This window comes from Glandiceps talaboti, chromosome 13, assembly GCF_964340395.1.
Source record: "Glandiceps talaboti chromosome 13, keGlaTala1.1, whole genome shotgun sequence".
In the NCBI taxonomy this organism is placed as follows: Eukaryota; Metazoa; Hemichordata; class Enteropneusta; family Spengelidae; genus Glandiceps; species Glandiceps talaboti.
In genome coordinates this window covers 6221018-6237556 of record NC_135561.1, presented here as the reverse complement: position 1 = coordinate 6237556, position 16539 = coordinate 6221018, and the positions used below count along the sequence as shown (strand labels likewise).

At 35.7% G+C, this 16539-nt stretch overlaps 2 protein-coding genes across 3 annotated transcripts in view; one reads left to right on the top strand and one right to left on the bottom strand.

Annotated features, from left to right (window-relative positions):
- Positions 1-171: 171 nt before the first annotated feature.
- LOC144444598 (cathepsin B-like) lies at positions 172-9842 on the bottom strand. Of its 2 annotated transcripts, none has more exons than XM_078134084.1 (8): positions 9736-9842; positions 7751-7876; positions 6428-6631; positions 5679-5797; positions 5124-5353; positions 3707-3823; positions 2616-2744; positions 172-1423 (listed from the first exon to the last, which is right to left on the bottom strand). In XM_078134084.1, exons 2-8 carry the CDS (start codon positions 7871-7873, stop codon positions 1347-1349), a joined length of 999 nt encoding a protein of 332 aa, XP_077990210.1. In that variant the 5' UTR covers positions 7874-7876; positions 9736-9842; the 3' UTR covers positions 172-1346. The 2 variants fall into 2 exon arrangements, with proteins under 2 accessions (XP_077990210.1, XP_077990211.1); XM_078134085.1 differs by having other exon boundaries at positions 9740-9815.
- A 2519-nt stretch (positions 9843-12361) lies between these two features.
- LOC144444977 (glycine receptor subunit alpha-2-like) overlaps positions 12362-16539 on the top strand; it is a 16868-nt gene continuing 12690 nt past the window's right edge. The window contains exon 1 of the mRNA XM_078134527.1: positions 12362-12713. Coding sequence (XP_077990653.1) covers positions 12640-12713 — 74 coding nt within the window. The 5' untranslated portion in view covers positions 12362-12639. The remainder of the gene's footprint in view (positions 12714-16539) is intronic.

Below are 16539 nucleotides of genomic sequence, written 5' to 3'. Positions count from 1 at the left end.
ACACACACATGCCATACACATTTATGTGCAAATAAACTGTCATTTATAGAATACAATGTAGTTGTACTATAATTGTGCTATTGACTGTCCAATATTTACATTCTCATGTCATTCTCACAACATGCATGTGCTAAACAAGTGAAAACTCATGTGACATTTATTTTGGCTGTTTATTACACAACAATATTTTCTGTATTCTTTTCATGATATAATAATTGGTCAGCATATGATGCATATTAATTATTCATTTTAATAAATGTAATACAAGGTTTCAAAGACAAACATAAGTGTTATGTAGAAAATTATCAATTCAAAAGTTTGACTTATCAAACAATATGGGTATTTCATTTATTTCTATATCTGCTCTTTTACATACCCTTTTTTATATCAAATCAAGGAACATATCTTTACAACATTATATATGATATCTACCTAAAGAATAATGGAATCAACCATAAACAATAGTACCATTTAATCAAGTGACTGAAATCGCAGTTAAATTCTCTATAGTTTGGTTCCGAGTTGCCACTCTTTCCCTATGTTATCAAGAATTTATATATTACCTCCAAAACGACATCACCAGTTTGTCTGGTAATGTTTCGGCAGACAAAACCGTTCACATGACATTGGAATTAATAAAACAGTGTTACAGCAACATGTTTCAATATTGTATGCATAGGATATAAACGTTTTTCCTTTGTTTACAATTTGGAAAACAAAAAAATACACAAGGTGACATTGCATAGTCAAATAGTACAAAACTGTGAAAGACACTCAGAATTTGTGAAATTAAATAATAATAAAGCAAATTTAATGTATTATTCAAATCAATGACTTTTTAAACAACATTATGTTTGGAATTGTGAGTAGTCATGATTACCCAGACTCCCACAACTGTGGGCTCTACTATGAGACCACTCAGACTATAGGCTGAGGAAATATAATCCAAAGTCGTCACACAGGATTTTTTGGTTTACGAGGCCCTTTCTTCGTAATTAAGATGTATCAGTTGCTTGAGACTTAATGCTGAGGAACCAGGTTAATTAACTGGCCATGTCGGATATAAAGTATTCCCCAGAATTCACTGCTCTGTGACATAGATCTGGTGCAGAAAACTTTGGATTAAATTTCCCCTGACTTTTGTCACAGTGAAGCCCCAGGGGTGAGAATCTGGTAACCAAGACTAACTTGTGAAATGATAAAAGGATGTGCGCAGCATTGCCATTAACTCAATAACATCTCGCATCAGTTGAAGTAATCCGGATTAATATTGTTTATTATAGCTACCACCAGTCCTGTTATAATCTTGATGTAAATGTCTCGGCAGCCTTGCTTGGTGTTTATACTTATAATTTGGGGCTTCCAGCAACTATTTGACCCTCAATACCACACTCATCTACACCACGAAGAATCTTAAAGAATCCTGTAATGACATGAAAAAGTATTAAAATTACATTCATCATCCATTAGCTATGTAGTTACATTGATTTTGACATACTACCCATTTCATGTTCAAGTTCACTGCCTCTGTTTGATACAACCATGCAGAAACTAGTAAGAAAATGCACATGCTACACTATAATATAGCAAGACTGAATGAATACAGTTTTTGTATGAATAATGTATGAATAGAATGAAACTAACAGGCACTTTGCAGACATCAAAACATTGGGACCGACGTGTCTACATTTTAAAGTGTAAAATGGGCAGTTTACTATTGGTTTCTCTGTGGTTGTATCAAACAGAGCCATGAAATGGGCTTAAAACAATTTATCATTCCCAATGTGTGTCTTTGCTCAGTCAAGGAAAACAACAGTGACACAAGGGGTATTGTCACTATGAGTCGTCAAAGACGAGTTGTGACAAAACAGCATGTCACAATTAGTTCCAGATGAATGAAGAAAACATTTAATATATCTGCACAAGGTCAGATTTTGACAAAGTGATTAAATTAATGGCAATTTTAAATATTTTGATTCATACTTTCAGCACCACAAATCTACTGATGTAGATGCATGGTGTCATGATACACAATGGCAAGAATATAAATACTGTATATTCTCTTTAAACATGTACAACTTGGCTTGTGCATGTGCATCTATAGTTTTATTTGTTGATAATAAAATCTAAGAACTATATTTACTGACAAAAGGTGATTCTGAATGAATGAATGAATGAATGAATGAATGAATGTGCAGTTTTCACCACTTTAGCTGCAATAATGTGATTTTCAGATATCTAATTTCAATTAAACCTTCACTGAAGGCACATTCTCGCAAGCCAGATTACAATTTTTGTACTTTTGTATTTTTGCTGATGCAATGGAAAACAATGCACGGGGATATCAGTGAAGCATTTATGTAAAGAGGTTAGTGGTTTTACTATGAAGTGAAAGCAGTGTTAATGTGTTTTGTTTTATATTTATCAAAATTAGTTATTTACAAAAGCAAAGAGGATACATGACAGATATAAGCAAGAAAACTGAAGAAAGTGAACAAGAGTAGAAAAAGCATGACTCTGGTCAATACTGAGAGCAGTGTTTGATAAATGCCTATATAACGACTCAATTTGCATCTGTTCTCCAAATCAAATGATATTGAATTTACACAACCTACCCTTATCACCCCAATCCTCATTCCAGGAGTTTGCCACAAGCCAATAGTCTTTGCCATCTTCATTTCCCCAACCTAGGATCTTGATAGCATGGCCTCCAAGAGCCTCACCAGTCTCATGTTGGTAAACACCTGCAAAAATCAAATGGACACATTGGAAGACATGCGACATTTGCTACATGCGACATTTGCTCCATTCACTTTCAAGAGTCTTTCCTCAGGTGTTCTGGACTTGTAACTATGGCAGAATAGGTTTGCATGTAAATATGACATGGTAAATAGATTATATGCCCACAACATGAGGACATTATAAAGTGTTGTACCATTTTAGGTCTGTACCATGGGTAATCATTGTACTGCACTATTCACATTGTGAAAAGGTACTTTAAATATGAGATGATGCAAAAGTCACTTGTAGAATAAGTTCATGTTGGTTTCTTGGTCTGTTTGTATTTGCAGAGACCTGAAATTGGTATGAATCCTATGTAAAGTGTGAGTAAGCAGGGGGAGGGGCAGATATACGGAATGAATATGTAAGTGTGAATGAGTCTACTGATCTTGTGCTATCTATAAACTGCGATACATTGTATCCAAAGCTTATATTGTCATCTCGTTAGTCTCAAAATGATAAAATCCAGATTTCAGATTTCAATATTGTGATGTGTTAGGAATGCTACTATTTTGTAGTTCACAGTACTAAGGAAAGTTGCAGTCAGACTCGTTTCTCAACAACAACAACAACAACAACAACAACAACAACAGCAACAACAACAACAACAACAACAACAACAGCAGCAGACAGAAGTATATGGCAAACAAATATACTATCTGGTTTTGAGACAATCTGACTTGCTTGATGGCAGCTGACTGGCTGGCTGGCTGACTGACTGACTGACTGGCTAGTTGGCTGGCTCACAAAGAGATGTGCAATTGTGCGTTGGAGACAAATTTCAAATCAATTATTTTAGTCTAACGACAAACATTCACTTACACTGGAAATAATAATCAGAATACATCCAGATATTACTTTACTACATACTGAGTCATTTTGCTTCTTGTTTCATCTTTATCATGTCAAATTTATTTTTACTTACCACTCTTATAGCTGGGGAAGTCAGCATACACTGTAAAAGCTGCTTCAACAGGTCCAGATTTGTAGATCTCTGTCATGATTTGTTCAACATTTGAACTGACAGCATAAGATGTCAAACCTGTAATTATCAATCAGTAGATTTATTTATCATTCAACATCGATTGATAGATTAATGTTAACATATCACAATACTAGATTTAGTTTATTTCTGTCTTAACATCATGACAACTTTTATCCCTACAGACTTTTTGAGCACAGTTTTGATAATATCACAGCAAATAATGATCATAAATAAATATTCATAATTTACCACATGCGATAACGTTTACAGAAGAAGTGGAAAATTACAAACAGTGGTAATCCTTATAAATGTAGGCAAGCTGTGAAAAAAAGCTCTCTCCACATAGTCAGCTAGCCAATCATGAAGCTTTGTTCAGATATATACATAAAGAAATTCAAATCAGTATAGATGTTGATAGATAAATAGAGGGGATTATTACTAGATCAAAGGGTTTCATTTCTGTATATAGCCTAGACTCCAGTTGTATGGGGATTTTGTTCTCACTTTTCGGAAGTTTTCCCCTACCATGCCTAGCATTTCACTAATGACCTATTGCTGTAATGAACCTACATTGTACCACCAGAAGACATGCACAAATTCTTATTGTTTTTTTTTAATTCCTCCTGACATGAGATGATATCAACTGTGTTATCACATGATTAGTGCAAACTTGGAGAGTTATAAGCTGTATGATGTTAACATGATAACCATATTCAACGATGCTGTGGGAAATCATAATCTAATTGTAGGTTTGAATATATGACAGTTAGGCCCCCCAAAAATATTCTGGTTCTGGTCAGGGTAAACTTACTAAAGTGGTGCGACGACGCAAATTTTTTTTTTCCTAATTTTTTTTTATTTGCAAATTAGTAAATACACATTTTTTTGACAATTTACATACTCTGTTCTATCATATTTATCTCTTTAAAAACTTCCTTTTTCTTCGAAGCAGTTTAGGCTTTGTATTTAAGCAGTCTTGGCATGTAGGGTAGATTTCAGCTGCTTGTTCTCCTGATATCAGGAATAAATAAGGAACGGGAAAGCAAAAATTATCGGGAAAAAAAGGATCGACGCGAGGGTATTCAGGGCACGCGCGTGGTGACCAGAACCAGATATATATATTTTTTTGCCTTATAATAAAACACCAGGTGTGGACGGAGAAAAGAGAGAGCAAAATCCACACATGCCTGGATTCCAGGCTATTATGTACGCTGAAAAGTTGGAATGATATAAGTGATCTTGCCAGCTAGTGTAATAATTTTATAATAATAAACTTGGTACAAAGAAAAACATTGCAGATACTACACTTAAAGAGGTACCAACAAACAAACACACAAGGTCAAAGGTAATGACCTACCATAATGCTTGTCTGCTGTGTATGTTACATTATAACCTTCCTCACAAGTTTTGGAACACTTAGGCGTGGGTACAATATCACCACATGGTTGGTATTTGCCAGTAACATGATGATCACAGTGGGGTAAACTATATGGCTGACATCCCTGGTTAGTTCCGTATTGACCACCAGTTACCAGACCAGTGTTAACCCAATATTCCCAGGCAGCACTGGGGAAACCACCATTACAACTTATAAGATGAAACAGAAGGAACCATAATCAGTAACGCAACTCTCAATATCTGTTATTACAAAGTTATGATTAAAAGAAGCTTTACTTAAACTTGGTTTTCTTGAAGGAAAATTTACGTCACAATGTTTATATAACTCATTTTTAGTACCAAGCAGGATCATGGTGAAAATTTAACATCAATTGCCTACAGCACATAGTCATACGAAGGCAACCAGTGAGATTTATTATGTGTTTACATGTATCATCTATAAAAGTTAACATACATTTTGAGAAACAAAAATGGCCGACAACACAAGTGAACTTTGACCTCATTTGCTCCTTACCCATCACCACACTGAAATCCACAGCAACACAGAAGATCTTCAGCTGATACATGAAGGTTGACTTTACCACTGGAGTTAATACAAACACGATCACTCATAGCTTCAACAGCACCAAATGCCTGGTAATTAAAATGTAACAAAGAATATTAAATTAAGTGTAAAATAAATCATTCAGTAGGCCTTTACAAATGAATAAATTGTAAAATAAGAGTTAAATCATACAATTTCCTTGACAGAAAAAGCAGAGATAGCGTACCTAATCAGACGGAATTTAGATAACATTCAGGAACATCAGTAAAACTGTATTTCAAAGGCATTACTTTTCATTTGTTTAAATTCATGACACAAATAGTATTCATTGTATCTTGGTGTATGTACACCCCGGCACCTGTGCACCCTTTACATTAAATTTACAACTTACAAATAAAAATGTCTATGAAACATAAAATTAACCAATTACGCATAAACTAATCAGTTACAATTAGAACTCTTGATTTGTCAGTTATCCCTGGTAAGGACATCTCCTTTATTTGTGAAACACTGTGAGAACTTGGTTTCAGAGGACATGACAGCTACAACAACTACGCCAGCACTCCAAGTGGCCAAACTATACAATCTTTTGTTTTTTTCCCAATAATTAGAAAACAAGCATTACACATTAAAGTGTCTATGAAGCATTCAGTACATCCTAAAGGTCATCAGTAATAACAGCAAACATAATTCTTAGTTTTTGGTAAATGGTCCCTTACCCAACATGATCCACAGGAGGCCTGGTCTCTGACTTCTTGGATGGTTGGACAGTTTGGCCATTGTTCTCGGGAATCAAATGTGTCAGGTAAATTGACATTGGTTGGGTGAACTTTGACAGGTAGTTTTTTGGTTGGATCTTCCTTCAGTGCTCCACACAAACCTTTCACATATTTGATTGACACTTTCTCAAAGTTTACACCGGCCTATTAACACAAAAAGAGAGATGGGCAAGATTAATACAAAAATACTGAATAACAGTTTGAATACCAACAATACAGTACAGATAACATGACTGAGTTCCTAACTGAAGTTTACTATTCTGAAATGGCTTGTCATCTACTGTCATGACTCCTGAGTGCTTTTTCCCTTCAGTACAAAATACCTCTCATGAATATTCATTGTTCAACCATGAATAATCATTTCTACTGACTCCCATGATGCAATGTGACCCACAGCAAAGATACCCTATAAAGGCACAAGATCAACTTGATGCTTCTCTGAAACTTCAAGTAACTTGTAGGTGATGTAAAATCATAAAATGACTCTCCAGAAACCATGAAAGGAGTGAAATTGTTCAAAAAATTAATTCGCCAATAAATTCTTTTATAAACTTTGAATTCAACAGAAATAGTCATTCATTTCAAGTCAATGCACTTTATGTTACTCTGCTGTATAGTATTTATTTCGGAGTCAAATAAATATATTTTGCAGGTATATAAGGTCTTCACTTTGGTAGCTCAGACCTTAAACTGGGACCATAAGCTTGATCTTGTGAGTTTGGCAAAACCCAATATGGGACAACTCCCAGCTCTAGTCTGGGAACAATCCCACTTCTAAACTCGGACCTGTCGCACTTTCAGCCTGGGACTACATGTAATCCCATTTCTGGTTTGCCATCAAGTGGGTGCCCCAAATTTATCTGACAGATCTGTTTCCCTTTTATGTTAAAATTCAAGTATTTTAAAATGCATCAATTTTTTGATTATTAGTCTTTCTCCAACAGAAGTTTTGAATCTGACGAGATCATAAACACCAGTTAAAAAGTATGTTTTAGTAATTCAACAGATAACCAATATTTCAATCCTACACTGAGTGGATCTTCCTACTGGCAATCAACAGCAATGGACACACATGGAACAATACAAGTCCATTGCCATGAAAGACCAAACTTTTTTTTCAGCTCCATTGTTCTTTCAGTCTCATACAGTTGCTTCATGGATCTCAGTTGAGACTACCAAACAATTACAAGTGGTCTGAAAAAAGACATAGACAAATTTAAATGTAAATAAATTTCTTTGGTTCAGATACGTGTCTTTACTTACCTTCCATGTTGTATTAATATTATTTATATATGAAATAAGTTCATAACTCAGGGCCTCATGGTTTGGTTTAATTTTTGCCTGACTGACACCAAGAACAACGAGAACAAGCAGTAAGGATTTCATGACCTAAAAAATAGAACATAATATTCACTACATTTAGATTTGGTTTCAGACATCATCCTAATATGTTATAATGACTGCAGCCATTTACAGGCTCTAAAAATCAAAAGCTAATCATTTACACAAAGTAATTGTTTAAAGGGGAAATAGATGTATTTTGATAAACTTTGAGTTTTCAAGAGTCACTTCATCACTGTACATCACATAAATTTGCTCCATTGCCATGAAAGACCAAACTGTGATTTCAAATGTCATGACCTTTGAAACTTTACAAACTAATTTTAATTTAACCTCAAAGAAATGAAGAAAGTATTGCTTGTACAATAGATTGTTGAAAGCTGGGAAAATGTTGGTTAGGACTACTTTTTTTTTAGTTTGAGTTTGACTCTTTGAAAAAAAAGTGGGTGTTGTCCTGACAGAGGTGCATGTTTATGGCAGTGCAACTCCACTGAAGTGGTCACGCGATGTCCAACACAATTGGGGGCAGTTAAATTTATGTCGATTTCATGACCTGATAAACTCTCAGTTTTTGTTCCTGCATAGAAATATTTCAATATAGCTTTTTTTCTTCTGACCTAGTAAGAACATTTCCATCAAACAGCTGATTTTAACTTGTAGACCTAAACGCATCAATTTGATTGAATTTATTGCACCATACTGTGTGTACACGTACACAAATTTACTCGACAGGTGATTCAATACATGTTCACGGTGTATGATATTATGAGCAAGTCATTGTTTTCTAACAAAACAGTTTCACAAACGGCTCCAATTGCAGCGAGTGCAGAGGTTTAGAAATTCTAATCTTTCACTTGAAAAATATCCAAATCACCCACTAAGTAAGCCTACTTTCTAGACAGAGTTTCAGAAAAAAAATAGCAATCAGTAGGTTTTCATTGAAACGTATGAACAATCTTTATATCTCAGGCGTGCCCTTGAAATGTAATTTTTTGACAACTTGCCACATCTGACCTCTGACCTGACAAAAGTATTCTAGTTTTTGTCATGTGATAATCATATGACTATTATTACTTTTCAAAATGACAATGTATATTGTTCAACTTGGGAAAATAAGAGGGTTCACTATTTTATTGGTGTAATATTCATGATCATGTATTATGAATTATCACAAGCAGTGTTAATTTAAAAAGTTTAATTACATCATAACTAAGTGCAGTTCTGAGTCTTAAACTTCTAAAAACAATACATTATTTATGAACAACACAGGCAGTTGCATAAAACCGGTTATTTGCAACGGAAGTCTTGCAAACAGACAGTGAGCTGTAAAAACCGAAGATCACGTTGCTGTATACAACGAAACAAAACAGCCACACAATTGAATAATTTGAAAACACACACATCATCCCTACCATTTGCTTTCTGTTTACACGTAAATACGTTGTTAAATAACAAATGGACTATTGTCAATATTTGATATGTATATTTTGATTTCCTTTAGCCATACCTTGAAATCAATAGAGTGTTTCACTGTGTCTGCGTGATAGTCATATGACTTCGAACAGACACATACAATACATATACCTTTCAAATTTCATTTGAATCACTTTTGACAAAGTTTAATATGTGTATATGGCGTTCATCGCAAGCGAAAAAAATGGGCAACTGTGTATTACTTGACAAAAAACTTAAGCCACAGTCACCAGACAAACTTTGGGTTAGTTCACAGACAGTGGACGGGATAGATATATGGGCTAGTATGCTGTACGGGCAATCAATGGCACACAAAAGAGTCACATGATAGTAACCCCCCTACGTAATGTATGCATAGGCTCACACGCTAGACGCACATTTCGAGGGAAAAAACAGTTTAAAGACCGGTCTCAAGAAAACTCTAAAACACATACTCACTGCGTTTATACTCTTAGACTTTGTTGAGTAGATGTGGTCTGGCTGTAGGTGAAATCTCCAATAACGGAACGTGTTTGTAGCGTGTACTGTGCAAGAGGAATCATGTGAGTAAGAGTGTCACATGATCATGAAGGTCAACCTGGGTCAATGTTCGAGGCCACGTGGTGTCACCATGGAGGTCGGTGTTGCATGCTGTTGCATGCTCGCATACTGTAACTATATTACTGGGGTGGGGGTGGGGGGTTCATGACTGCACTGGGACCTGTCCCAGACTAGGACAAGACTAGATTCGGTTTCACGAAACTTGAAAGTTTATTATCTCATTTTGAGATTTGAGCTGTCCCCTAGTGACACATAGCCTCGGGCGTGTAATATTAGATTGTTGTTTTCCAGGTCTACAGACTATTAAAATATAACAACCTTTTGATTATATATTATATGTAAGGGGAAGAGACCTTAATATTTCTTCGTAGTATAGAGATTGGTACATTTGTAGCAGCAAGATTCGTACGATATTTTCCTAAGAAAACGACATTCTGAGCAATAAGAAAACAACAATCTATGAAATATTACACGCCCCTGTGTAGTGACAGCGCTAGAGGACCGGGATCGGGACTGCGAGTACCAAGGTGATTTGCTGAGCCGGCCTCGGCGAAATATGTGCTCCGAGAACTCATCAAACACATATCGTTGTCGATGTAGACGTGTCCACTTCTCGGAGCGCATCTTTCCCAGAGCTATTATATATAAAGCTACCCCCGGATCTACCCCCTAGGCCTGTTTGCTGTGGCGATGTATTAAAATCAAGATTCGAAAACACACCGTAATACAGACAAACGATCCACGAAAACAAACAAATACTGACAAACATGAACGACAGGTAGTTACAAATCAATATCAACAATGTTGCTATGCAACAAGAATGACAATATGTTTTTCCCCTAAATGTGATATAGTCACTATTGTGAGGTTATGGCAATTGTGACCATTTCGAAAACATATATTCTTGTTGCATAGAAACATTGTTGATATTGATTTGTAACTACCTGTCGTTCATGTTTGTCAGTGTTTATATATATTGTTGTTGTTGTTGTTGTTGTTGTTGTTGCTGTTGTTTGTTTGTTTGTTTGTTTGTTTGTTTTGTATGTCTGTTTGTTTGTTTGTTTGTTTGTCTGTTTGTTTGTTTGTTTGTTTGTCTGACATCAACTTAAAAAGACAATATAAAACTCTTGTAACAGCTGTACATCTGATGAGAAGAAACCAATAACACAGACCATATGGAAAACATCACCACCTAAACAACACACTCACATATGGAAAAAAATTAAAAAAATTAAAAAAATTAATCCACCTACCCCACCTATTCTAAAGTTGAGCGCAATCGGAACCACACCATTTTTAGGCCTTATGGGAAATATTTTGAAGCTTTGTAAATGCAGAGCGAAGCTTACTACTGAGACAAGTTTTCTGCAAGATCGGCAAGACTTGTACACCAAATGAGCCAAATCAGACTTGGGAAAGTCGATAAACTGTGGGAATATCAACCCTTGCACTATGCATGATTATACATAAATAACATTAATACTTCACTTTCAGGTGACTGTATTAGACAAGAACCTAGTGACTTTCATGTTGTTACAGTTATATGCAAGAGAGAGCTGACATGACAGTCAAGATCAATTATACCAGAACATGCAGAATGAGTGGACCGCTCATCAAGACCATAAGGTGGCATAGCGCCCTCTTTGTCTGGAACAATGAATTCACGTTCGGTGTAAGTACCATGACAATCCTAAAATTACCATTTTTTTTGTAATAGTACGAATGCTAACATATAAAATACCATACTTGAAACCCATCCGTTACCATAGAAAACAAGAAACAACGACATTTTTTGAAAATATAGAGAAATATAGGAATACATAAACAATACTAAACTGCAGGGTATTGTAGCCCAAAACTGAAGTTGTATATGTAGTTTCAGTGTTCATTCTGTTCTGCTATATCCTGACTAAAATACATGTACACTTGTCCAGGTTGTATAAGATTTAAGTCATGCATAAATTTGCATATATAATTATATATTTTAGGCACACCGTTAGGGTATTAATTATGGCCCATGACTCGCATTTATTTCCAATACCACAAATACATATTTACAGATTATTTTAAAATAAAAATGACAGTACTTCCTCCAAATTACATTTTAAAACAAATTCTGTTGTCAACCAATATGTACTCACTCAAAATTATTTTTCATTTTATTTGATAACTTTTCAAATGGCAATTTGTTGATTGAATATATTTCAAGTTGTACAATGGAACCTTTTTCGCTACTAAAATCTCCAAACAAGACTAAAGACAAAATTAGAGGTTTACTAATATGTTTGTTGAGCATATATCTTCTCCAATATTTATCCCGACGATGAAGTCTACATCTCTCTGTAGTGTGACCAGGGTGACCTGACACGCTATCTGAACAAGTATGACAATAATTCATTATTTCACTATGATTATCATCTCTTTGACCTGTGACCTCTTTAAAGCAAACGATACTATTGTATGCTATCTATATATTAAAGACACATTGCATTGGCTGAAAAGACAACTAACCCACTCACATCGACAGCACCACGGCATGACGTAAATAGTGCGCAGCGAAAGTTGTTTGAAAACAGCCAGGGAAAGCGGCAAAGGCGGTTTGTTATGACAGTTGTTTCTGAAAAAATTGAATGTCACATGTTACCAGTAGCCATCTGAGCTGTGTGTGACCCTAGTCAACCATTTCATTTTAGCTGGTACGTCTATTTTCGTCTAAAGCTAGAACGCAAAGTACAGCTACGCTTTAGAACGCAAAGTGCATCTACGTACGCCTGGTTTAGCAAAGCAAGGGAAAATAAATGGCACAGTTTCAGACGTGTGTCGTTGTTTTGCTGCACTACCTGTGTATGATGTCGACAACAGTACGTGTCAAGTAAGTAGCGATTGAATTATATCATTCAAATGCAAGGATTTTGTCTTTATTTAAAGCTTTCGATTTCTAAAAGCAGTGACTGAATGAGAATTCATTGTCAGCTGTTACTTTGTGACATTACCATATACCTGTCACGAACCCTAGACACTCAATGTTTACGATTTAAATATAGAGAGGCCACCACAACTGCTGGTACACTCGCTCGTTTGCCAAATACGCTTGCAATTAGATGTCATGTATGTTTTATTACGCGATTGGTGGAATGTCTCATGGGAGTCACAGTCAGGACTCACCTTGACCATGGAAGTATAACACTCCCTTCCTTGACATTATTTCAGGGTTTATATGATCACACAGATGGTACAAGAGACAAAAATAAACGATGTAAGACTACCACGGTATCACATCAGTGCTATGCAACCTCGGCTAAATGTGTCGTACCACGAGATATGTTGAAACCCCATTGAATATAGGTGACAGCGAATGTCTACATATATAAGGCTATGTTCTACTATATAAATTAATGAACTAATCAACATATACAAAGACTGAACTGCAACATATACACTGAATGTAAACGTCATAGTTAATATATTCCTTGAAAAAAACTATTTAGACAAGACAACCAGTGTTGTCTACGGTTGTCTCCTTTGTTAGTGAACAGGACACTGAAGAAATAACAACTCTGGTTTGCGAGAATTGTGTCTATACCTTGATTTCTCCCTCCTAAATCCATACTTTCTTGAGCTTACGAGTACGTCGATTACGTAATAGGAAACAACGACAAACTTTCAGGCACCTGTACATATGTTAGAGTAACTGACACCAGTCCCTTCTGAGATTGTTGTCACATTAGGCCAAAAAAATTCTTTCTGGTCAGCGCGCGCATCACTTAAAAACCTTCGCGTCGGTCTTTTGTCTGTGTGTGTTTGTCCAGTCCATGCAGTCAGCAGATCTTGGGGATACACAAAAATAACCCTCCCTGCTTCAGTGAAGACAACTGTAAAGCCAGTCATGAACAAGCAAATGACATCTGGCCCACATACACACTTGCTCTAAAGTACTAAACAAAAAGAACAGTAAGTGACTGAGTGACAGGTTTGTTAAGGATTTTTTTTACAAATGCGTCGTCGCACCATTTTAGACAAACTGTTATGACTAGAAGCAATTCTTTTTTTGGCCTTAGTGTTTTCAGTTTGTTACTACCTTTCATTCTGCCAAAGGAAAATGTCATATCTTTTAAAATAGTTTTATCCAGTTACTGGCAATCTCCCAGGGCTTGGGCCGGCCGGTGTATGCGTTCGCCAGATTGTTTCGCAATCAGACCAAGATGAAGGTAAAAGTCCCCCCCCCCCTCCATGATTAGACTAACTCGGGTTATCATGCTATGCCCTATACACAAAATAAGTTTACGCAGTTGTGATTCAAAAGAATATTTTTCAAATCTAAAGAATGAAAACAGTGTAGAGAAGATATATTAGAACCATTGGCAATAATTGTACAACGTACATCCATTGGATCATGATACTTTCATGGTTTACGTTGTCATATACAATGTCCACTGTCTATCCTGCCGTGGCAGTACTTTCAACATAATTGTTCTCTGTAAACAATAAATGCAATCCATTTGTTCTCACCGTGACACTATTAGGCTAGTAAAACGTCCAATTTATAAATATTCAGAAACCCAGCGAAGAAAGGGATGACCTTCAAAGCAGTTGTTTAAGACTCGTGTGAGACGTGGTCACTAAAAACTACGGTGACACAATTTGAAAAAAGAAGAAGCTTAATTTCCCCTGAAACGTTTGCTAATTATATCGATATTGTATCTCGCTGGGGATTCCTTCATCAATGATCAGTACATTCACTTTTCTCTTTGACTACCGATTATTATCAGCGGAAAAATGTTACTCTGCAGCTGGCTTGTGAGGATCGATGCTACCATCGTACGCAAACAACTCATGACACATATAAACTAAGTATCCTACTATGATAGTTGTTACCATATTAGGGAATGTGCTTTAAAATTGTCACTTGTATTTACTTCGTGGTCGCTAGGAATTTAACAAAATGTACCAAATGAGAGCAAATGCATTGTCGATAGTATTGTGAAATTAAAAAAAAAAAAGGTTTCATGTACAAAGATAACATAGATGTATTTTACATGTCAATTAAATGTCATCCCGATACATTGACTAATGAGGACCATTGTGTCGACCTGTGTTGTAGCCTTCTCAAAGGACTCGTTATTATCCACAGTCGTAATTTAGGCTTCAGGATTGACACTATCATTAGCATGCCACGAATAATTTCATTAAATATTTATTGATTTTTGCATATAGTCTATCATTGCTAATTCATGAAGCAATATGCATTTTTGAGCAATTTTTTAAAGTGAACAGAAAAGGGACAAATGTTGAAGTAAAGAGAGAGAGAGAGAGAGAGAGAGAGAGAGAGAGAGAGAGAGAGAGAGAGAGAGAGAGACAGAGACAGAGACAGAGACAGAGACAGACAGACAGACAGACAGACAGAGACAGAGAGAGACAGACACAGACGGACGGACAGACAGACAGACAGTCAGACAGACAGACAGACAGACAGACAGACAGACAGACAGACAGACAGACAGACAGACAGACAGACAGACAGACAGACAGACAGAGAAGGGACAAATATTGAACAGCCAATGCCATATTTACCGTTTGGAGTTCATAAGCCATACTTGTTATTGGTTCAAGGAAGAAGTAACCCAACCCAATATAGCAGATAAATAGTTACTTTTGTCAATTTTCGAAACGTGCATTCACAATTTCCTGTATGTATTAACTTTCAATCTATGGACACATTGTCAATTTAGAAAGTCATTTAAGATTGGTGAATAAATCGAAGGGTTGGTAGTTGCCTTTCCGTTTCACTTTAATGTAGTTAACTTTATATTACCTTAATCGGAGTCACACGTTAAAATGATTTTTAGACTAATTATTTCAGCAAAATAAAATGAAAACTTTATAGTCTCATCAAAACTTAAATCAAACGTTTCGCTTTCACCCTGTGTATTCAACGGACCATCACCAGGTCAGTGATATTGGTTGATTGTTTTAGTATAAAACTTTAACATGCGTCCATAGCCTAATTTGCAGTTGGTGTGTTTACAGCTACATCCATCCATACATAATAATACATGCTGCACAAAGACACACAATTATTACAAGTTATTCATTTCTGTTCATACATACAAAACGACATATATTTTCTGCACCTAAGACGAATACATATTTTTTAAATTTTTCGTCTGAATTAAGTTTTTTGATTACCAAGATTATTGTTACTTAATAACCTCCTGACACGATATCGTTCTCTTACTAGCCTGTGAAGTTTTGAGTTTTGAAAACACCACAAAATGAAAACGAAGATAGAAATAAAAAAAAATGACAGTATCGATTGGGTTGCCAGCATCTATGTTGTTTAAGGATGACGACCCAATTTCGTCTAAACGAATTGTTGACCAAACTAGTACTAGATATGGCGAATACATGTGCATGTGTACATATGCATATGTGTATTCAAATTGAGTTCACCAATCTCTCCGGAGAATAACTGTGTAGTATGTCTTTTACTTTCTATTTGCACTACCCTTTAACTGTTGTTTCCAAACAACGCATTTAACTCAGAGAAATTGTTGAATTATCCAATGATATACCCGAGTTTGATATTTGTTATCTTTTAATTCATTGATTTGGCAATTCCAACTAGGATTCATTCGATTAGATGCTTATTTATATTATAGTTATTAATTATGTATATAAGTTGCATTGTTTTAAGTAGG